Raw genomic sequence first — 25,156 nt, 5'->3', positions numbered from 1 at the left:
CCCAGTCTTAGTACTGCTGCTAAGTGAATAAAAGTTAAACTCTTATGTGAGCTCCAGACAGCAAACCTCTTCCAAACTGTAATATCTACAACTGCTCCTCACAGAGCTTTGCCTATGCTGTAAAATTGTATCCACTTCTGAGCTAAGAGCAGAGGCCTAGGTATTTACGTGCTAACTGCATTTAAAAATGATGCCCCAAATTGAATAGTCTCCTTAGTGCATCCTAAATAGTATAATGACCCTTTTCTGTGACACCCCTCCCCATATAATGCCCATATTCCTGTGGCTCACACTGTTTAATGCATTTCACCTTCTTCTACAGACGCTATAGAGTGTCCCCATGTGGAATCTACTTCTAACCCACCAATAATGCCCCTCTCCCTGTAGACTCTTTCTTATAATGCTTGATTGTTTATATACTGAAGAGTTACTGTAAAGCAGTGATGGTGAATCTTTTGGAGACAAAGTGCCCAAACTACAGCCAATACCCATTTACATGTCACAAAGTGCCAGCATGATAATTTAAGTAGTAACTTATTGATCCCTGCTGTATCACAGGTTTCAATCGTATTGGTGTCCTGAGTTCACCAATACAATAGAAAGATGATGGAGAAATTTGGAAGTAGCTTCCCTCCAAGGTCACCTGAAGAGAAAGAATCAGGGGATCCAATGATAACCCATGTCTATCCACACCTTCTCACTCCTCCTTTAGTGCTAGCAGCCAAGGATATTGTTTTAAAATGGCGCTGAGCATGGCACGTGCTGGGCTGTCTTGGACCACAAGAGGAAGCCCTCATTCCTGTCTGGCAAACTCTCTGTTGGCAGGAAGGCCTGGGTGCCCAAAGGAAGGGCTCTGAGTGCCACGTCTGGCACCAGTGCCATAGGTTCGCCACCACTGCTCTAAAGTGTCATTTTCTAGGGAGCCAAACTAGGCGTAGCACACCTTCCTCAAACACAATGAAACTTTACCATTTTGAAATAAATGTGGCTTTTCTTGGATTTATTAAAAAAGGTTTGTGCCAGAAACCTGCAGACTTTGCACCCAACTAAATTGGTCCTGAAACAGTGCTACCTTGGACTTCCATTTCTATTCTATCCTATTCCATCTATAGAGTATACAGCTATTTATTTTTCCTCACTATCTTCCCTACCCAATTTGCTCTAAAATTGCAACTTCATACATTCACATCTGGATTTTAAAGATATATCAGGCACAACACTGAAAAATTCTTGCGCAGCTGACTTTTCTAGGCAAGTGGAAAAGTCACAATTTTAGGCACAAATATATACAATGTGCCAAAATTGTTGCAAAAGATAAATGACCTCCATTTTGTAAAAAACAGTACTGGGTGGGAGGCAAATAAAGAAGTGTGGCATTTTGTATTCCTAATGTTATAAGCCTGAGTAACTTCAGTGAGGTAGACAAAGATTGATTAAACTGCTGATCCAAGCTCTCCTCAGGTGTGTTATGTTCTCATTCTTTAAAGCAGTATGATCCATAAATGAGAATATGAGGGGGATAAAAGTATCATTCATTACAATAAAATAAAAGCACGTCATCACACAAAAACCACAAATCATTAACAGATTTTGCCAAAACACTTCCCAGTATAGAAGTCAAATCTGTTCAGCAGCTGTTTAAAATGTGTTATGAATATTAAGCACACACTGCTGGCAAAATGTTTCTTCGAGTGGGTTGCTATAACCTGGGAAAAAATAAGTTACTTTAAACTTTAAATATAGGTTTTAGAACAAGTGGCATTATTGTCAGCTTTCAGTTGGCTTTAATGAGAATGTCAGTTCCATACCAGCACTCTGTGGAACATTTAAGTGATGCGTAGAGTAAAAACTTTGTAACAGATGACGTCTTATACTGTGAACCTTAATATTTGGTATATTTTTTTTTGTAGTGACCGTGGATGGTTGGTACTGGCATCACTACTCCCTTCTCCCTTCTCCCCACATACATCTCTGCTTCAGGTGTGCATGCTCTAGTTGCACCCAGTATTCAGTCTCCAATTCCAAATTTGAAGCATCTTCTTCAAGATACATAGTACAATAAGGTTCACAGTGTCCTTGCAATAGTGTTTTACTCAATTTGATGGTGTGTCCTTTTCCTGACCCCTGCCTTTTTATCCCTATCTGAACCTGTAGTGCTTGCCCTTACCTCTGCCTGTTTGTAGCATCTGAATTGTTCTGACCTGAGAACATAATGAAAGAACTCATCCTTTTTTGAACTTGGTTTGTTCAGACCTGATCTCACTTCCATTTCAGCACCAATATACTGAGTTTGCTTATACGGTAGTGACCAGGAACCAGGGAAATACAGTAGTTCCAAGTCAAACCAGTCTAGTGGTACATTGCACAGATGTAGCTGACAATGTTTTGACTAGTATCTAGCAATAAGCAAAGCGATTTTGGGGAATTTCTTATTTTAGTTATGGCAGTTTTCTACCAAAAAATGTCTTACAATTGTTGCTGATAAATTATTTGACTTTTATTGTTTCATTCAGCAATTCTTCTTAAATCTGCTCTATTAACCCCTTATATTGTGGTCAGTTGTATACAGTATTTTGACCCAAAACTATTGTATTCACTGTTGGCTTGCAGGGATTATCTTCTTCGACTAAAATCTGAATGGATTTGGTATGTAGTTTTATTTATTTCTAATGTTATTTGAGGGGATTTTTACAGGTAGATTGAACATAGAGAACAACATCAGAAATAAAAACAACCAATCCTGAAATAATTAAGAAATTGTGCCCAGTATCATGTTTACTTCTTAGGGAATTAGAAGAAAATCAACGTACCTTCAATTTAACTGGGATACAAATCCTTTAAGCACAGTGTTAATGTTGATTAATACATTTTGTGGTTTTGCTTTAAGGTATCAAGGGAAATGGGAAATGGCTCAATGAAACCCAAGCCACTGAGGCAGTCTGATGGACAACTGGTGAACCTTTCTGTTAGCTCCTGCAGCAAACTCTGTAATACTGATCCTGTAAAAGGGAAAGTGTGGGAACTGGAAAGACAACTAAAAATTAAAGATGATGAGCTGATTAAGAAAGAACATATAGTACATGAATTACAAGACAAATTTACCAAACAGACTCAAGTTATTGCAGAAATCACTGAGGAACTTCAAAGCAAGTGTGTCCAACTCAACAAACTACAGGACGTTATCAGCTCTCATACTGGCAACTCTTTAACACCCACTATTAAAATGCTGACCTCTTCCCCAACTACAAAACGCCACATATCACCTTCAAGAGCTTTACAGACATCACCATTTAAAACGCTCTCAGGGTTTTTTAATAACAGCAAACGAAAAGGTGCGAAGGAGGGAATCTCCGCTGAACCCACCACAAGAACGTATGACCAAAGTAACTCACAAAAGTTTTCATTTGAAAAAGCCCGTGTTGTGAAAGATGCAAGGTAAGCCTTATCTTATGTATTCATGTTTGGAGATCATTTCTATCCTTCACTTGTGGCCTCTGAGATGCTTATGACTTGTCGCTATAGTACTTGTTGCTCCATAAAAAAGTGTTTGATTATGAATATTTTAGTGGTATTCCCCTTAGATCAATATTAAGGCAATAGCTTTTAGCAATCATTCTGTAAGATTATTATATTCTTATTCATTCAGGAATAATACGAATATTGGTGGCCTATGCTTTTTTGTTCACTTCTTTCTGTAAACCTGCACACCATTTTTGTAAATCACATCAAAATTGTAATCCTGATAAAGGGGTTTTCCCACAAAAGAAAATCTCACATCTCAATCCCCTAGTGATGTTAACATAATAAAGATCATTTGAACCCCTTAATTTACAATATTACTCAGTGTTATTGCTGTTTTTGCTCCTATCACTCTGTATGCTGCTCAGGTTAAAATTCCACTAAGAAGACATATAACTGTATTATCCATCTAGTCCTGTGGGGTGAAAATGTGGTTACATGATCAGGGTAAAGGTGTATATGCACTTTCATCTGGCTTCTGACATTGTACTAACACACTGGCACATAGAAGGAGAGATGAGACAGATCAGAGATGCATGAGATGATTACACAGAGGTTGACAGACCATTACAGTGTTACACTGTGAGCCCTGCTACATCTCACAGATATGTGCCTGCCTCCCCCTTCCCCTGGATCACTTATCTCTTTGTAGCTTGTAGTTTGCAGCCTCTCTCTCTGCTCATGATGTGCTGGCAGGATGTGATCACTGAGTGTCTCTGAGCTCCATGCAGGGGGTGTGGTTACAGCCACACAGCATAGATAGAGAGAAATCTCATCTGCACTATCTCACAAAAAAATCCAAGATGGCTGTCACCCAACCCTAATTCAGAAGTTACTGGATTTTGTCTGGGGGAAACTGAAATTATGTACAGCAGGACTGATAGAAACAGATTGGACTTATATCTGTGAAATGCTGTATTTTTGTTAATAACAGTGAATTAGAGAAAGTGTTATTTTGTTATCCTGAGTACATACAAGAAACTTGTCTTCATGGGAATATCTCTTTAAGCCCTTAAGGAGAAAGTCTTTTTTCATTAATTTTTTAGTTCCCCACCTTCAAAAAGCTACAACTTTTCAATTTTTCAACTGTTTAAGGGCTTCTTTCTGCGTAGTAAATTGTACTTCTTAGTGATGGTATTTATTATTCCATGCCTTGTACTGGGTAGCGGAGCAAAATTCTAAATGTGGGGAAATCGATGAAAAACCACATTTGCACCACTTTCACTGTTGCGCACTGTTGCGTAACACCTCTACTTTCTTCTTTGGTTCAGTCCAATCACAAGGCTACTAAATTTTTACAGGTTTTTTTTTTACCTTGTATATGATAAAAAAAATTGTGATGCTAATAACTTTTTCGTTTTACAGTGTACGGAGCTGTGTAAGATTTAATTTTTGCAAAATAAATGGATATTTATGCAAAATAAATGGATATTTTGCAAGATAAATGGATATTTCTTTCTATCAGCTTTTGTTTTGCAGTAAAGCATTCTGTTGGATATTTTGTGTCTATATAGAGAAAGATCATAAGAGCAGGATACCAGGAAACAGAATATAGAGAGGATATATTAGGTGTATACTTTAAAAACAATAAGCGGCTTGCCCCATTGTGCCCTGTTTTTTCCCTTAAGGACACATTTTTCTCCATTTCATATATACTGTATATTTTCTGTTACAATCAATATATTGAGATATTGTTTATGGCCTATATATACTGTCTTCTATATTTTTCTATATACGTTAACACCTTGTACACATAGCAGCTATGTCTGCATGTGCATGACGTGGGCTTTATTTTAAGTGCTCTCCATATGGAATGCTGTGTGACCTCCAGCCTCATTAGCAGCTAGTGCTGCTCAGGGAATATAGTGGCAGGTTGCACAAGCACAAGGCAATTAGTAATGAATATACCTTTTGGGTTGTATTGGTTAAAAGGATTATAATTTCTGCCTTAATCAATATTTTTGCCTCCAGTCGTATAGCTATAATTGGTCTAGTCCTATTCTAAGGTCTTAAGTTTTGTGGAATATGTAAACCACAAGGTTGTCCATTAGGGTGTGGTTTGTACATTTATTTCAGTCATGGCAATTACTTCGAGATTTGAGCATCGTTGCTTTTCTTCAGTCCCAGTGGCATAATAATCCCTGTGTGATATCATATGACTTATGCAAAATGGCCATTATACAAAATCAGGAAAGCATGCATGGTATAAAAGTAACCCATAAATTATCTGTTTCATTATCTTTTTTTAATTGAAGCAGAGACACATAAATGGCATGTCAATGTAATGTAGAAAAGCCATTAAAGTGTATCACAATACATACTGCTCTAGAAACATATTGCTGCAGCTAGTTCCTACAACACAGGATAATGACTTCATCCACATACCAACCTTAAAGGGATCAACATCTTAAAGGAAATAAAGTTTAAAGATGACAAGTCAGCTTTCCTTTTAATACATATTTGGATTCTTCTTAAAATAAAAGATCTGAAAAATGTTTTCTTTGAACTTTTGTACAATTCCTGTACCATTCCCCTTTATTTCTGTTGAAAATGTATGAATTTACAACACTGTAAGCTCTTCCCCCAGGGCAATGTCCAGTATCAGATCAAAGCTCCTTGAGTACAGCAGATATTGTATAAGCAAGATGGTTCAGATGTTCTCCCGTGCCAAATAAGTTTAGAAACATTGCCTTAGAATAACATAGGGAAGAAAACTCTCAGCTGGGTGAGCCTGACTTATGAAAGGTATTTAGCCTGCACAGACTATTTTTCAATTCACGTACAGAAAGCAGAGAATTTGAAAAAGGCTAGAGTTGACATCATTGTGACACGTTCCATTGCAGTGATTAAGAGATGACAGTGCTAGATGTACAGATTGTAGTTGCAGGGCATGAAGGAGAATGGTAATTGAAGGAACCTTGCAAGCGTTTTTTTTAAGTGTTCAAATCTTTATTCATTGCAACACATTGGAGGTCATTTATCTTTAGTTAGGGCATTTGTGTGTGTCTTTTCTTGGGTTTTCCAGGTTTTTGGCTTGTTTGATTTATGCTAGAGGTTAATGTATAAGTCAGTTGGGTTTTTGTGACTTTATTAAAAAACTTTATTGATTAATGACCCCCATTGAGTCCCCACTACCTGCAGAGAAAAGGTCACATGTTTGTTTGACATGGAGTCTATGACAAAACACAGGTAGTTGATGGAACACTTATGAGACAGTTTGCCTCTGTTATTATGCTTGGGGCAACCTTCTTTTCGCCCTAAGTGGCATATGGCAATGCTATTAGAACAGATCAACAGATTGAGCTCATGTAACACTGCTCCCGGAGGTTATGTAAGAAATAAAGACTAATGTTGACAAATGGGACAAAGGATCTATGTATAGTTTTGTTCCAGTCATTTTTTATGATCGAGTAAAATGGATTAGTAATGGTGTATTGTTATATACAGGATGAGATATTGGGAAACCAAAAAACTTCTGCACATAATAATCTATAAAGGGAATAATGTGTCATCCATTCTAATAGTTTCCTCTTTTTCTTTTTTTCAGTGAGAAAAAACTAATAACTGAGGCCTTAAACAAGAACCAGTTTTTAAAGCACATAGATCCTCATCAAATCCGGGACATAGTAGAATGTATGTATGAGAGAAGATATTCTCAAGCTGAATACATTATCAAGCAAGGAGAACCTGGCAACCATATCTTTGTATTAGCAGGTAGGTGTTTATCTCAGACTTGATCCTTTGCTGGGTGGAACCTGTCTTTATTATTGCTTCTACCCTTTATTTAAAGTTCAGCAGTGACTACATCTAGTCATGGAGAAAAATAGAGCAGGTGATGTGGTCAAGAATGTACAGGCTGCTCTCAATGTGTACTTAAGTAAACATATCTGCTAAAATGGAAGCTGGAAGCCAACAATGAAATACTGTCTTTTCACATAAAAACTTGTTATACTCACACTATTTCTGGAACCTAAAGAGACCACACTTGGTATCCCAATACTCTTAAGAGCTAGCATTTCACTGGTGTGCCTGCATTATGTATGCAAATTCTAACCTCAGCAAACATGTAGCGTTGCTGACATTCATGAACATTTCCAAATGTATCTTGTACCCTTTAAAGACTTTAGAATTATAAATGGAATAAGAAACAGATATTTACCTTACAGATAGAAAACAAAGTGTTAACAAAAGCAGAAGTGACACATATGTTCATTTTATAAAATATTCAAAGAGAAAAAGAGGTGTGCCAATAGACAAAATGTTTGGCATAACCAGGTAAGGTTCACCAAACAAACACCTCCTCCATACAGTGGAACCTGGGCCCTAGTATGATACAAGTACAATAGAAGTATGACTAAGGCCCAAGCTGTCTAATGACCCTGAACAGATGAAGATAAATCTGCCATAACAATCATAGTGCGGCTATAGGATAAATGGGTAAGTATACATTATGAGTCAGTGGTCAGCAGGCAGGCATCAGTACAATAAGTCAACAGGGTGGCTCAGCAGTAATGGAGGACGTGGAGGACTCCCCACGCGTTCCGTCTCCCAAGTGGAGACTTCCTCAGGGGTGAAAGTGTCCTCAATTAAGCCATGCTCCCTTAAGTACCCCCCTGTTGTACCTTACAACAGATGTATCTCCTATCAATGGTGCCGTGTGTTCAGCGCGAAAACAGGATGTTGTCCAAACCGGAAGTGACCTCAAAACCGGAAGTGACCTCAAAACCGGACGTGACGTCAGACTCTGCTGACAGAGATCGTGATACCAGGTTGCTAGGTGATGAAAAGGCGTCATGTATACAATAGTGTCGGTCGCGGTATTGAAAGGTAAACAAAGGAGTTTGTAATTTAAACTAGTGGGTGAGAAGAAATAGATAAAAAAAAGGGTCAGTGTGTTCAATAGATGGTGCAGCCGATAGTAAACATTGATTTCAGTATAGAAACGCGAACAAGTATGCAATATCCCTCTCGGGAACACCATAGATTTTATACAAAAGAGTAAAATTGGTATCTATACGAACAAGAATCAAAAGATTATATATCGATGGATTGTTCTCATGAGCATTTATTCATGTTGCTGAGAAAAAATGTGGCGGATTTCAACAAAAAACAAAGAAACACCAAGGCGTGATAGGACAAAGAAGCCCCGGAACAAACTTGGGGACATTATCATTAAATAATTCTCAGATTTATATATGATTAAAAGAATTTTTTTGTTTTTAATTCATCTAAAGAATATATAATACAAGTAGCACGAAAGTGAATAAAGTTTTGCGATACAAGAAGACAAAATTTCATAAAGGTGTCAAGTATAGCAGAGAATGAAACGGCGACATATCTTTACATAGAATATGACGCAACAAAAGTGCTATTGTGCCAATAAGTGGTTTTTGAGAGGTAAGTATTCAGCATACAGAAGAGGGTGTGAGAAGCACACCTACGGCGATACATTAAACAAAGGAAAAAAATAAAATAAAGGCAGATATTGTAGCCAAATCCAGTAGTACGTAAGATAATATACTCTGCATTTATAGAGCCAAGGTACGTATAAGTCACAAGGGTCTCAGTCATAGTATTCCAATACATTCATGAAGGTATAGGGTTAAAATTAAAATAGATATTAATGTAAGGCATAGATGAACTTTTAACATGTGACATATACAAGGTACCAAAGGAGTTTTGTTTGAGGACGAGGGACAACGGGGGATACAACAAGGAAGCAGGCAAAAGATAAGCACAAAAGAAACAAAATTGTGGCAAATGACAATCCGCCATCCCAATAGGAGTAAGGTAATTGTAAAAAGCACAAGTGGCCATTATAATTCATCAGAAATGATGGTACAAGACAAATGTATAGCTTTCTCAAGTCCATTTGGTCCATGGGGGACAGGTCCATGCAAAAACAAAGGATCTATTGTTGTTGGTGGTACTAGGTATATCGTGCTGATCCAAAGGGTATCCAGGTATCATAGGAGTCTTGAAAGGACGCCGTATTCTTCATATCGCTATATATTTCATTAAACAGGAGCAGAAATTCACTGTGGTATTACTATGGGTGAGTAACATAATATAAAAGAAGAAAGTGTTATTATGGTGACAAACAAAAAAGAAAAAAAGAAAAAAGTGTTTAAGTGTGAACCTAGTAAGGGGACTGTAAGAGTCCCGTACCTAAAGATGAAGGGACTATAGGAGTCCAAAGACTACAAGGGGTAAAACCTGTGTTACAACAGTGAAATATAAAATTCTTGCTAATATATATTGTATCAATAATCTAGATATATATGTATATATATTAAAAGAGAAAAAAAATATTTTTACATAGCGTTCTTAAATCATAATGTGTAGAAGTGTATAGAGACTCACCCATCATGCTCCGATAGCTGTTAACCACATTCCTAGGGGGCACAATCAGGTATGTTAGTTAACCTTCACCAATAGGAGTAAGTTCACCTGTTTCTATAGAAAACTGTAAATAAAAGGTCTTCATTAATACCGTCCGGGGCACGTGTTCCCAAGTTATATATCCAATGTGCCTCACGTCGTAATAGTTCAGGTGTTATGTCACCCCCCCCTGATATTGGAGGAAACGAGGTCCAGACCTACAACCTGCAAGCCCTTGGTTTTACTGGCATAAAAATTGCGGAAATGCACAGCCATGGTAGATAATAGCTTACCTTGTGAGAAGTGCACTAGCATTAGAAATGCTGGACAAATGTTGCTGTATCCACTTTCTTAGTTCTTGTGAGGTTTGTCCTACGTAAATCTTGTGGCATGGGCAGATCAAAGCATATATCACATTCTTGGTTTTACAATTCACGTAGTTCCATAAGGTAAATTTCTGAGAGGTAGTGGGATGTACAAATTCACGAGTGGCAGGCATTAAGGGGCAGACAGAGCAGTCACCACATGCATAGGAGCCTTTCAATTTGATGCCCCTGCCCAATGGACGTGTGGGGCGTGTGAAATGGCTATTAGAAAGTTTGTCCTTCAAATTCATTGCACGCCTTGCTGTCAGTATAGGTCTTTCTGAGATAAAAGTTCGTAGGCATGGTTCTGCTCGTAGAATATTCCAGTTCTTCATCAAAATCATCCGTATGTTGGACCATATTAGATGTTAGGACAATATTCCAATAGTTATTGTTCAGGGTCATTAGACAACTTGGGCCTTATTCATCCTTCTATTGTACTTGTATCATACTAGGGGCCAGGTTCCACTGTATGGAGGAGGTGTTTGTTTGCTGAACCTTACCTGCTTGTGCCAAACATTTTGACTCATGTATGTTTTTTAATTGTTTTTACCTTGTCCTTCATGCCTTGATGGAGTTTTTCTATTGTTGAAATAAAGATTTATCACTTTTTTACATCATTTTGTCTATTGGCACACCTCTTTTTCTCTTTGAATATGTTATAGCTTGCTTTGTTGACATTTACCTTGTTTTGGTGGTTGTGCATGGTCCACTCTGTGTATAGTATTACATATGTTCATTTGATAATGGTGTCAGAACTCTATTATATTGATCAGTTGCAGTTAAAAATGTTTTTGATATTTTTGATCATTTTTAACCTTCATCAAATTTCAGAGTGAATATCGATTTCTAGAAGACATGGCAAATAATCTGTAAAGTTGACCATATTTGTTAGATGACCAGCAGTAGCAACAAACCCTTTAATATGTATATGGTGTCCCCACTACCTTTCAATAGCAGATGAAGTGGCAAGAAGGGTTATGCATATTGGATTTCAGTATGCCCAATAATTTGTTCTTGTGGGAAATAAATCATTGCCAGAAGTGTCTTTGGTCAAAATCCCTTTTCCCATTAAGTGTATAATAATGGCAAGTATTGCGTATAATATCAATGGAGGAGATGACAAGAAGTGACTGTCACCAAATGAGCTTTCTGAAGTTTATGGTCAGCTTAAGGAATACCTAAACTTTTAACAAACTTTGAAGAATCTAATGGCCCAATTTGCCTACATGAGGAAATACAGTGGAGCAGATGTATCAAATTTGTTTCAAAGTAAGACAGTAAGACTAGGCAGTCCATGGGGGGTATGTATTCTTTTTGGGTGCAAGTACTGTTTTATGGTGCACAACGTTAGTGTGCTTTTTCAGCATGATTTAATATGGTGGCACATGGCCATTAATAATTTGGTGCTCCACAAGGAAACAAATGAGTGTCACTTAATAAAAATCCCAAACCAGGAGGGATGTCAAAAATTATTATTTAACTGGTCTAATTAAGCATTCACAAATTGTGCCAAAAAGCTTAGTGCAACAGTAAATGCAATCATCTGTTGGTACACTATTAGCCACATTAGAAGCCCAAAAAAACAAGCATGAAAAAGTGAAAATCAAACTTATTCTTTTACTCAAACAAGGGAACCTGTCTGCTACAAGTAATGATAGAAGAAAAGTGAAGGAATCAGGCGATACCGTTTAGAGGCTATCTTAGCATATTTGATGGTGAGCTTTCCAGAATACTAGTTCTCGTCTCAGCCTCAAAAAGGTATAACCTGATTTCTTTACTCTTCTTCTGCTCTCTATGGCTAGCACCGTACACTACTAATGTAGTGATAAGACATCTCTGTTGAAGCAGTTTTTTTCTGTGGATTGATGCAGTTATTTTTAAGGAACTTATAAGGAAAACTCTGCAGTACATGGCTAGCACTTCCATTGGTTTGCTCAATATGAGGGTTCCCTAAACCTTATCCCATCCATTGTCTTTCCCTATTGATATGGATATGAAAAGGTCTTTTTTAAATGACTTGAAGTAATGGAAGATTTTTCCATATCGTGGCAGTGTTGGCTGTGCATTGCAGAGATTGATATAATACAAATAATCGCAGGGAACCATATATCTTATAATGTTGTATGGTGTTTCTATGAATTTTCTAACAAGAATCAATGCATGTCTCACAAATATTATTTTTTCCAGAGGGTAAAACTGAAGTTTTTCAGCAGAACAAGCATTTAGCTTCTATCCCTGTATGGACAACTTTTGGAGAATTAGCAATACTGTATAACTGCACAAGGACTGCCTCAGTCAAAGGTACATTTATATACACACAGATGAGTTAACAAAAAAACTATTTAATACTAACTTTTCCATTGGTATTAACATTCCCCTTGGTATCTGTCTTTAGAACATGTTTCTTTAGAGTGTATGTGCATGCAATCATTTCTGACATTTACCCTGTTTCCCCTAAAATAAGACATCCCCCGAAAGTAAGACCTAGTACAATTTTGCTTCGGCTTAGAAATAAAAGGCCTCCCCTGAAAATAAGACCTAGCGGCAGTCATTGCAGCAGCTCCCCCGCGCCATACATTAATATTGGGAAATATTTTAAATGCTGCAGAAGGTTGTGACATGGGGAAGAATTCATGGAATTAGATCACTGGCTGTTGTGCTACAAATGTGATACCAGCAGCTCCCAGGATAAGAAGGGTCATTTATGGAAAGTGCTTTTACTAAACACAAGAGATTGGGGCCAATGATTCTAATAGAAATGGAGTCACAAGAAATTCTGCAAACTCTCAGAGTTTGGAGAGTCATAAGGAGGTTAGAGAAGTTGTTTCTTTTTCAAAGATAAATGTAAATTATTGTTCATGGAAAAATAAGACATCACCTGAAAATAAGACCTAGTGCCTCTTGAGGAGCAAAAATTAATATAAGACACTGTCTTATTTTCGGGGAAACAGGGTAGTTGCTCTGTTTGAAAAGATGAGCTAAAGTAAAAAAATCTTTGAAGGTAAACAAAGGTTTAATAACAGAGTTAGGTCCCCTTTCTGAGAACAACGGAGTGGGTTCTTTGGTGGTAATTTTTAATTTGGGCACAGAGTGGCACTAAAACTGTGCTATAATTTTCAGTGTGATTTAAGTTTATGGCGCAAATAATCATTTGGCACACAAACAAAAAGGATTAGAGCCGTCCAGCTTTTACCTAGTCATTTTTTTGCAACAAAAATTGTGTTACAAAACCACAAACCACAAATCGGAAAAATAGAAGTGCCAGAAAAGTGTTGGGTTCACAAGCGATGACGCAATTTGTGCTCGAAAACAGAACAAGTCATGAGTGTTGGAAAACCACTGGAATTGTGGCAACGAAACTTCATAAGTAAGGTGCAGCAAGGGAAAAAAAAAATTTCTGCAAGTGTTCAGTTCATCAGTAGTCAGTGATAAATGCCCCTCTCTGTGCTATTTTTCGTCTCCATCTATTTATATGATTTATATTGAGCATATGAGGGCTCAAAATGATTTAAGCAAATTGTAGAAAGGTTGCAGATTTTTTTTATATTCACCTGTAATGTCATTGTCCGTGACATAACTAGTTATGGTCATAAGGCATCAAGAAAGAAATGATTGTGCTGCATGTACATTATCATCTACTAGGAATAGGTTACATCCCTTTTAGTTAAGTAGTCAGTAGTAAATTATTGCATAATGCATGACAACAGTTCTAAAATGATAAATGATAAGGAGGAATACTCAAAAGATGTGGTATATGTTTTTTTTTTATCCAAAGCTATCACTGATGTCAGGACTTGGGCTCTTGACCGAGAAGCATTTCAAAATATCATGAGAAAGACAGCTCAGACTAGGCATGAGGAATATCAGAATTTTTTGAGAAGGTAAATTCTAAGTATATTATTGGGTACATGTATCATACGTCTGGCTTTTTCAGTCTGTTTTTTGGGACTTTTCTTGGCTTTTCTGCTGGTCACATATATCTTAACGGTTTTTCCTTATTGATATATGTGGCGTCGGGTCTTTAGTGAATTTGCAACTTTAAAATAAAAGTCGCAAATAGTCTCCAAAAGTCGCAATTAGTTCCAAGTTTATTTATACGCCTGGTCAGCGGCTGCCGTAGATTTGCACCAAAATTTGTGACTTTTTTGCAACTTTTTGAAAAAAGTTGCAACTTTCATATCTGGAATGAGGTAATAATTCAGGGAACACTGCAGAAAACTAGACAATGGTAAACTTTGAAAAGAGACTGTTTTGGGCATTTTAAAAGTCGCAAATGAGAAACATGAAAAGTCTTGAAAATTAAAGGAAAAGGCGAGCCAAAAGTGATATATGTATAACTACAGTTGAACAAGTTATGTTACAATAGAATTTGGTTGAAGGTGAAGACCTCATGTGTGACATCCAACGGTTTGCCAACAATGACAAGTGTCTGATGGTTGAGGTAAATGAAAATTTGGAGTCCTTGCATCCGGATTTGTATAGCGTATAGAAGTTCCATTTATTTTTATGGAACTACTGATGTTAGCAAATTAGAGTACTTGGCTACCTCAAGCAGTCCAATAAACTGAATATATCAGCAGCTTACATTCAAAATCACTGCTCCATTAAGACAGGGATACAAGGAAGTCGTCATTGTAATAGGTGCGGGTCTGTGAATCTCTGCCGCCAGTCACATTTATTAAAGTGGCTGTGGACTTTTACTAAATCTGTCAGCAGTGTTCTTCTGCTCTGCTGTTCTTTTTATGCGTAAAGAAAGGTATGTGAACATGCTGGGGTGACTGGAGTGGCTTTGCAACATTTTGTGCACCTATCTGACGAGAATTTTGCTGTTCAACTTTTTGACAGTAAAAGGTTGTAAAAAACTTGATGCAACTTTTTGCTCCTTTTTTTTGACAAAAAAGAAATGTAAATGTCCAAAGTTGAACTTAAAATTAGCCCTTAATTGTCTTCATAGTCACACCCCTTTAATTTGAGTGAGTTTGGTTGCTGCACAACTACTGTTGCAGAAAATCAGAACATACCTAGTCCTTTCCCTTCTATTTAGCTAAATACTACATGCATATTATTTTGCACATGATTTGTGTGGGTGGGCAGAGTATTTTATTGGCTTCATGTGTACTATTTTAGTATTGTATTATAACTTAAGCATAAGGCCCCTTCTACACTCGCGTGTGCTGCCCGGATAGCATGGCCCGAATGCTGCAAACCGGAACTGAACTGACATGCTGAGTTCAGTTCTGGTTTGCAGCGTTCGGGCCATTCAATCCGGGCGGCACGCTTTGGGAGTGTGATGCGAGTTCATCGCATCACACTTGCGAGTGTAGAAGGGGCCTAACTGAATGTACCTTTTTCTAAAGTGTGTTTCTGCTGAAGAAGCTTCCAGAAGACAAGCTGATGAAGATTGCAGATTGCTTGGAATTGGTAAGGCCATAAAAAAGTTTATTTTCAAACTATGGGTTTTCTTACTTGTATTCAAAATTGTAATGTATATACAGTATATAATGTTCTAAGACAACATTGCATTACACTTTTTACACAGCAAACTAAGAAATTGTTTCTTAGGCAGGGAATAAGGTGCATATTACAAAAAACATGCAAAAAGCATGTAATGAGCTAAAAAGAATAGTATGCTCCTATGGTTGCAATACAAACACAAAAGAATAAAGCACTCTGCATTACTGCTATGTCACTGTATGTGCCATATATATATGAATGACAGGTTCTTAGGGCACTATTTGATCAAATTGCAAGTGCCCATATGCAGCAACAAATCCAAATTAAAAAAAAAAGTAGTGAGAAGCGATGAAGCATGGAACATGTTCAGCATGTGTCACAATTATTCAGACACAGAACCATGTAATGTTTTTAAACATTTTTGAAATGTCAAATCCCAGGACATGGGCTACAAGAAACTATGTTCCATGTGCCTCTCAAATGGAAGAAAGTGAGACATACATAAAACAATTTTACCAAAGCACAAGAGAGCTCATTAAAAGAGTTCTATGTGTGCACAAAACAAACTGAAAAGAGGGCCCAGTTAGCTTATTTTCTTGGGCTGAAACATAATATGGAAGGTGGCCACTTCAAATACGTGTGGAGGAATCGCACACTCCATTTCTGAAAGATTTAACAGAAAGAAACTATTTTGAAGGTGTTGACTTTATGTCAGTCCTGTGTTCATCATATAATTTAACTAGAATAAAAGCAACCTTCTATTGAAATGCAGTCAAAGAGCACTTTGCACTTAAGTGTAAATTACACCGCCAATGTATCAATGAGTATTTCATAGAAATTCCCTGGTGTCATTTATTAATTCCATGCCATGATGATACAGTGTTTGCTCTCCCATTTCCCAGGGTTTTGATGATGAAATCATTCTGAACAGGTCTTCTTGGATCTGCTCCCTCCAGAGGGTTGGCCATGTAACGTAACACTGACACAGATGTTACAAATTAATAATTCAGCGTAATTTCACCGAAGAGCACAGTCATTTTTCTTTAAAAGACGAAAATGTGTTTCTAATAGAGTATTTGGAGAGCAGACGTAATAACCACAAGAGAATTCAATTCTGATCCCAGATATTAAATCTGGAGGTATGAGGATTAATGCGAGTGCACTTTGCTTGCTACCTCTTCACCTTTCAGTATACAGAATAGGATGTTTCAAGAATCTTTAGTTTAGATTGCTATTGTTGTTTTCCTTCAACAAATACATTCATACCATTATCCTTAAAGGAAATCTAATCAATATACCAGGGACACCTGCAGGGGCCTAACTACAGTGGTAGTAGCCATAGCAACTGCTATGGGGCCCACAGTGTCAGGGGGCCCAGTCATCCTACCTGACACAGTAAAGAGTGGAGGATGTGCACCATTATATACATATTATGCTTAACATTGTACAGCATAATATGTATGTAACATATATGTGATGCATATATGCTGTATGTGTATGGTGTGTTTATTTACAGTATGTGTGCATATATGCTGTATGTTTTTATATTTGCACCTTATGTGTGTGGATATGCTTGCTATGTGTGCGCATAAGTGTATAAATGTGTGATTGTAGCTTGCATGTGTATTACAAATATGGATATGTGTTTTTTAAGTGGGAAAGAGGGCCCCATTCAGAAACCTGATTTGGGGCCCTGCATCTCCTAGTTATGCCCCTGGACACCAACTCACAGATCCAGGGACTGCGACTGTGGTAATCATCTTATATGTGTTATACATGGCCTCCCTTCTTCTAAAATAGACTTTTACAATTAAGCTAATGAGCCTGAAAGGTTGCTGAGGGTATTACATTAGCCTATCTGTGCTGTAGCTTCAAAGGCTGTTATACTGTGCAGGAGCACTTCCCCCTGGTTTAAAAGTTGATTTTAGAAGGAAGGAGGTCTTGGATAAAAATAAATATATAAAGATTACCATAGTCATGGTGCCTCGATCTATGAATGAGTGTCCCTGGTTTATCATTCTTGATTTTGATGGTAAACTTTATTTAAATATATATACATTCAGATTCTGCTACTTATTGATTATTCTGATAATTATTATTATCACCTGGTCAACTGTAGCCCAGCCCGAGATAGCTCGAAGGCCTTTCTGTCACATAACACATCAGTAATATGGTAGGTTGGTGCCATATTGTAGTTTTAGTTTTGCAGTGAGGTTCAAGTTGATGCTGCCAGGTTTGCAATATATATATTATACATATATACTTTTAGATAGTTCAATGCTAAAAAAAAAAAGATAATTATAATATTATTGTTGAATCTGATACAAAAATAACGTGTGGTAATCTCTAAGAGAATGTTGGGCATGAAATCACGCACTGAGTCTAAAATCTCCTTCATTTGCCATTTTTATCCGAGTTAATAGGAGAAGCCAGAGGGTTTCATTTCCTCTTGTATTTTACACAATGCTCTGTAAATTTTATAGAATTTACATGCAAGTATGTGAGAGCAGTAATAAAATCATATACCATATATACTCTTGTACATCACTGCCTGAAATGATCGGGTTATCGAAAAATATTATGAAATACATAGCATATAATATATTGAATATTAGCAAATTATTTTTTTATAGTATTTCATTAAATGAGAGTAATGGGTATACTAAAACTGTAAAATGCAACTATTCTAGCAGTATAATAATGTGTGTTAACTAATTCTATATTGTATTTTCTTTATGTGAATTGTAGCTTTATGTTTTTGATAGACCTCCAAATCACCTTCTTCCCTTCATATTGTCCTTGAGTTAAAGCATAAATCATCCGGCTATGTGCTCACCTTTTTATTACCAAAAAGAAGGGAAAGTAAACACATGATCACTTAACCCGTTACCGCTCTTTGACTTAGTTGTATGGCATGGAGCATGGCTGATCAGCAGGGGACACAGGAAGGGGCTGGAATTTAAATAGAATGGGCGGCTGGTCAGTGCCAATTACCGGCGCCCTGACCCTTTAAATTTCAGGAAGCCGGTACGTGCGATGCAGGAGGCGGGAACGCACATTCCACTCCACCGGAGTCAGCGCTGGATCACGGTGAGATAAGTGAGCCGGTGGGGGACCGGAGCTGCAGAGAGGGAGCACCCGTAACACTGTGCTTTGCTGAATAAATGTAATTTTTTCAGTAATGTTGACACACATAGCATTCATACTAGCCGCAACTGGATACATGTACATCAATGTATAATGTACTCTCCAAGTTAGGTTGTTTAAATTGTTAGCCCCATGGGGACAGGGACCAATTTGGCATGCTTTGTGCAGCGCTGCTTAATCTGTAGGCGCTATATAAAATAAAGAATAAGGTACTGTTTAAGGGTTATGGGGGTTTACAGAGAACAAAGCACCCAAAGACACAACTACTCAAATGTTTTTCACTGTAGAGCTTCCTCTTGAAACAAGGTATCCAATTTAATAAATTAAATTTTTGTAACCCTTTAACATGGTAACCCCCCTTTTTTATTTTAACAGTTTATTTATTTTTCTCAAACAAGGTATAACAAAGGAGCCTCAAAGGCTCCTTGCTAACAAAACCACACAAAGAAAATAAAATACCAAAACAGCTTGTCAAGGTCATAGAGACAAAATATACATACATGTCAATTATTTATATGACCATAAAGCTAGAAAAAAGGGGAGGGGGATCCAGCATCATAACTGTAACATATCATACAGTCCTCAGGGTACAGCAAGGTTACTTATCTTTCAGATAAAAGGCGAGAATACAATGCTTTCCTTCTTACTATCATTTATAACAAAATCAAAAAAAGTCAAACACCCCCTCCCTTCCTTTCTCTCTATCCGACCCCCCAGCATGACAAAGAAGTTTTTAATTGTTCCGGCAGATACCTTTGGATTTTAACTTTTTTTGCCATGTGCCACTAGGATCTGGTTAGCCCACATGTAAGAATAATATACAGTATAATATCATTCTAACATCAGAATGAAGCACTTACAATAAATAGTTTGCTTAATCTATTTGTATTGCATTTTTATTACAAGGATATCTATTATGGCTAAAATGGCTGCACAGGTATTTAAGAAGTGTGTGCGGTGTGATTGTAGCGCACACGACTCTTTTGTCGTGCAGTTGCATTGGCTTCCATGTGACACAAATTAGGGGGCTTGCCATCGGACAGTCCCACTGATTTGGACCGAGCGTAGTATTTAACTTTCAAATTGTGTCACACACCCTATGTTAAAGGAGCATTACATAAAAGATGGTGAACTCTGTCCAGCCATTGTGGGGAAGCGCCAGATCAATGATTTCTGGCGCACGATTTTAGTGATATAGCCTATGAAGCGCTGTACACAATAATGTATTTTCGGTAAGTACTTTTGGAGCTGGTAGACTTCATTTAAAATGTAAAAGTTGACTTAAAGAATGTTAAATAAGTCTAATCAAAGTAACAATCAATATTTTTTAACAGGAACACTATGAAAAAGGAGATTATATTATTCGTGAAGGAGAAGAAGGAAGTACATTCTTTATTATTGCTAAAGGAAAGGTAAGAGAAGTAAAGATATAAGGGGTTGTCAACTTTCAGCAAATAATCAATATGGTTTGTGTAAGGAAAAGTTCGACAATATTCCGATATACTTTCTGTATCAGTTCCTCATGGTTTTCTAGATCTCTGCTTGCAGTCCTGCTATAGAAAGCCAAAGATATAAAATTAGTGCTCTACTCCTTATACTGTTTGTCAAATGGCGAGAGCCTCTCACCACCTCTTCATGGACTGGAAAAAAAGATCTCCCCTTGCATCGCCAATCGTCCTCCTTTAGTGGGTTGAAACACAATCCTCGTCTCGTTACCGTGTCCACGGTGTGTTCCCAATCCTACATCAGGAGGAATGCGAAAGGATAGTGCAGATTGCCAGGTTCAAAAGGGAAATAGTATTTATTGCATATACTCCAATTCCAATTTAAAAGCGCGCATGTAGTAAAAGCATAAGACGCCTAAAACACCTCGCCCGACCCAGGTTTCACCTATTCAGGCTTCTTCTAGGGTATGGTGTTTGGCATCATCACTGGTGTTTTTATACCAAAATCACATACACCGACACAAAACCACTTCCCCCCTAACTCAGGGAGACCAAGACCATCCATCCGCATAAACATGATGTCATGTATTGCCATACAAGCCGATGTTAATTTGCATATCAAAATACAAAAATACACAAAAGCTTACTTACATGTAAACAAATTTTAAAAAACAAATTTAAAAAACTTTAAATGTTCGTTCAATATTAGTGCTTTACATATTAAGATCGCCTTCTTCATTCCTATATCAGCATTGAAACATTATACAGTATCACTGGTTGATAGTAGTAACTATTACCAAGCCGGGACTGCATGGTCCAATCGGCTTTTGAGCTCGATACACACCCCTCACCCACCTCTCCTCAGTCTACATAAACAGAAACACAGATGCAAAAATTGTAACAAACATCATTGCAAAAAAACGGTATATGTAGATGGAGGAGGGGGATATATGTTTATAATAAAAGGTATTATTATTTGGGTGATTACTAAAATAATTATACACGAAAACGTTTTAGTTCAAAGTCTATATTAAGGCCATATGGTTGGAGGGTGTTCAGGTGGTAAATCCAAAAAGCTTCCCTGACATTCAATTTCTTGTTCAGGTCTTCTCCCCTCCAATGTGCATCAACCCTTTCCAGACCAAAAAAAATTAAATCTTTAGGGTTCTGGTTATGCTTCTCACGAAAGTGGGCAGACAAACTGTGTGTCTTTAAACCCTTTTTTATATTTCTAACATGCTCGCCGATTCTAATTTTTAGCTTTCTCCCCGTCCTCCCAACATACTTGAGTCCACATGGGCAAACAATCAAATAAATAATGGCGCAAGTATCGCAATTTATAAAATTGTTAGAGAAACATTGGCATCTAATAACAAGTGATCCGGTGTTAGGTGAAGTGGTCACCGCTAGACCTAAGACAGTCTTTAAAAGAGCACATAATATTAGGGATCTAGTCACCTCAACCTTTGTGAGAGAGGGAAACACAAATGGTTCAAGGATGCAAGGATTCTATAGTTGCAAAAAATGTCAGGGATGCAAGTATAGAAGTTGGGTGGATAAAGGGGTAGTAAAGGAATTCAATATAGACAGGAACTCACCCCCATACAAGATAAAAGATTATATAAATTGCGATACTTGCACCATTATTTATTTGATTGTTTGCCCATGTGGACTCAAGTATGTTGGGAGGACGGGGAGAAAGCTAAAATTTTGTTTGTAAATGTAACAAAGCGGGAGTACGCCGGAGCTAAATGCCAGCAGGAAGCTACGCTTATGCGCTGGATGCCATCATCGGTGGCATCTAGAGTGCAAATGTGAGAATTTGGAATGGGGTAGTGTTGGCGCAGGTAGTAAGGAGAAGAGAGAGGAGTATATGGACGGCCTCCTCATGAATAAGCTGGACCGATCTGAAATATCAGGATGTGTCCTTAGGGTGAAAAAGAGCTTAGTTCTTAAGGTGTTAAGACTTAAACTCTTGCATGCATGAGCAAGCACAAAATGTTTTCATTTGTTTACATAGCAAATATGTGGTGCTTAATCCCGATTGTAAGGGTACTGTCATACAGTACATTCTTGCACAGTTCTAGGACCATTCTAATAACACAGTGTAGCTCAAAATGATAAATAAAATGGCCCCATAGACCACGCGATAAATAATAACAAAAATCCCCATTCAGACAATAAATAATAATACAGTTTCTAGGCAGTATTATAATGCAGCCCTTAGGCTGGATTATATATTATGCAGACCTCAGACCAAACAATATGTAGTGCGGACCACCCAGACCAGACTACATGTAATGTTAATTTCCTACCAGACAATATAGAATGCAGGCCCCCAGACAATATAGTATGTACTGCACACCCAAGGCCAAATCAAACCATAAAAATCAGTAAATCAAATACTCACCTCTTCTCACCCCTCTTTTGCTGTGGGTTACTAAGCTGTAACCTCCCAATGTGTATCCTGAAGTTAATTGTGCATGCAGCAGACATCAAAACCCAGCACACGGCAGTGCCTGGAACAGGAGAGGATACAGAAGTGGTAAACACTTGTCAAACATAATACTTACCATGACATGGGGCCCCTATACTAATGAGTTCTTCCTTTACTGGTAGAAGCACTTATTAGTTAGTATTGGAATGTTGTGTTCAGCACAAATGTAGATGGAGTGTTTGTCCGACTTCGGGGTTGAATATATTTGCTTGATCCCAAAACTTTGATCTGTTTCAACAAAAGAAGAGATTTTGCTACAATGTTCACAAATTATGTTGGATAATTCTTTTAATTGTTAAAATAAATAATGTTATGCTGCTAAATCAGTTTTGCAGGGTGAGGGAACATCCTGGATGGAATGGAAGGGCAGACAAGGACAATGAGCCCAAAGGCTTAACCCCTTCCCAGCTGTTCCTGCCTAAATGCCCAGCCTACCCTAAGCAGTAGGTGAAAACTCGTCAATGTTCCCTTCCTATGCCACAGTGCACACAGACATACTCCATAGACAGCGGATGGTGCTGAAGCCTGAATAAACACATATGTTACACGCAAAAAATGTTTACATTATTGAGATTTTAATACTTAAAATACAAACAAGTAAACACCTTTTTTCAAAATTCAATGTTTAAATATAGATATATTTCTATAAAAGGGTATTATTTTAATAGCATTTTTAAATAACAGGCTAAGAATTATTTCAATTATTTTTGTACAAAAACCCCATAAGCATTTGAATTTCTTTCCTTTGAATCTTCGAAGAAGTAGTACTATCCAAAATAACAAAATATTCAGTAAATGTTCAATAAATGCTAGTCTCACCTCTGGGACTTATATCTGTCTCTTTAAGAGGTTCACATAATCTATATGTCATAGCTGCAGTGAGCAGAGAGTTGGTACTTCTTTTGAACATTTAATGAGACAACCGCTTCAGTTTTTGAAGGACTGTCAGAGCATTTACATTTTTCCTTTCCAAATAATTCTCATTCTTTAGAGCAAATTGATGAAATAATGCACACAATTCTAGAGTGTTAAAAAAAGTTAAAAAAGTCTTTGTGAAAAAAATGTACCTTTCATTAGGTGTCATCAAATACTTAGGGCATCAGCATTATACAACAATTAATAAAAATATAAAAATAACATTGCTTTAAAAATGTGAATAATAATAAATGTTATATAAATGAGGGTAGAAGGAAACGTGAGTGTTTATGATGTGAATTTGGTTTAATAATAAAGCCACCCACAGATTTTCATTTTAGGCTCATTGGTAATGTTTTTTTAGCTTGCATTTGTGTAACAAGCTTCCCCCATTTTATATTCTTTGGCAAAATTTAGCAAAATGCTGATTGTAACAGAATTTGTCAAAACACATGAAAATGGTGGTCTAGTATTTAATGTAATATAAGTGCACAGGTACAATAATATTATGCTTTGCTGAATCATTTACATTGGATGTGGTTCAGCTTCACGAGCCATAATTATTCTAAGCACAATTAAATCCAATATTGAAGACTCCAATTTGAAAAAAGTTTTTACGGCATGAAGCAAGTGTAAAAAGGCTGCTAAACAACAATCCATATTTCAAGTTGGTGTAATGAAATTCTAAAAATTAATATTTTGTTGGAAAGCAGAAGCTATTGACAACATAATACAATAATTTATATTCAACTCATTTGGTCATTGTTAAGTAACTGTAGCTGCTGGCAGAGCAAGAATTACAAAGAAGGTCAACACATCCAAGTTCTAGAAATTTTTTCAGCAAATGCAAATCATATAAAGAAATCAGTAAATAAATAAAAGTGAAGCAATGGCACTGTCCACTGCAAAAAATTGGAGATCGAGTGCCAAGTCTTTTGGAGCTATACATCAAACAGAAGTAGCATCAGTATTATCGACGACAAAGAGAAGAAGGAAGCAGCGCACAGAAGGATGGAGATTCCTTATACTTATACTGCAGAAATGTTTTAAAAGGGGCGGTCCATTTTCAGTAAATAATTGATATTGTTTGTGTAATGAAAAGTTATACTGTTCTTCATCATACTCTCAGTATCAATTCAACATGGTTTTCTAGATCTCTGCTTGCTGTCCTTCTATAGAAAGCTTCTGTGTTTACTTCCAGTGCATAGAAATCTGTCCATAGTCATGTGATGTCACACAGGTACACAAGTTGTTAGTGTCACATGGCTCTGATACCGCTCTATGATAATAACGTCTTGTGCACCTGCGTGTCTATCACAAGATGGGAAGATTTATGTGCACTGGAGTAGAACAGCAAGCAGAGATCTACAAAACCACAATGAATTGATACAGAAAGCATATTGGGAAATTGTATAACTATTCCTTACACA

The 25,156-nt window shown here is 37.2% G+C and overlaps 1 protein-coding gene across 2 annotated transcripts in view; it reads left to right on the top strand.

Annotated features, from left to right (window-relative positions):
• Positions 1 to 25,156, top strand: part of PRKG2 (protein kinase cGMP-dependent 2) — a 57,843-nt gene that overhangs the window by 1,547 nt on the left and 31,140 nt on the right. The window contains exons 1-7 of one of the 2 annotated variants that reach the window (XM_072114515.1): positions 2,024 to 2,104; positions 2,888 to 3,435; positions 7,067 to 7,233; positions 12,456 to 12,569; positions 14,044 to 14,149; positions 15,626 to 15,689; positions 20,204 to 20,281. In XM_072114515.1, the coding sequence (XP_071970616.1) occupies positions 2,102 to 2,104; positions 2,888 to 3,435; positions 7,067 to 7,233; positions 12,456 to 12,569; positions 14,044 to 14,149; positions 15,626 to 15,689; positions 20,204 to 20,281 (1,080 nt within the window). In that variant the 5' untranslated portion in view covers positions 2,024 to 2,101. Of the gene's footprint in view, positions 1 to 2,023; positions 2,105 to 2,887; positions 3,436 to 7,066; positions 7,234 to 12,455; positions 12,570 to 14,043; positions 14,150 to 15,625; positions 15,690 to 20,203; positions 20,282 to 25,156 lie in introns of those variants that run through there. The other variant, XM_072114524.1, reaches the window with a different exon arrangement.

This window comes from Engystomops pustulosus, chromosome 1, assembly GCF_040894005.1.
Source record: "Engystomops pustulosus chromosome 1, aEngPut4.maternal, whole genome shotgun sequence".
Taxonomy (NCBI): domain Eukaryota; kingdom Metazoa; phylum Chordata; class Amphibia; order Anura; family Leptodactylidae; genus Engystomops; species Engystomops pustulosus.
The sequence above is the reverse complement of the archived record's forward strand: the minus strand, read 5'-3'. Positions and strand labels throughout refer to the sequence as shown.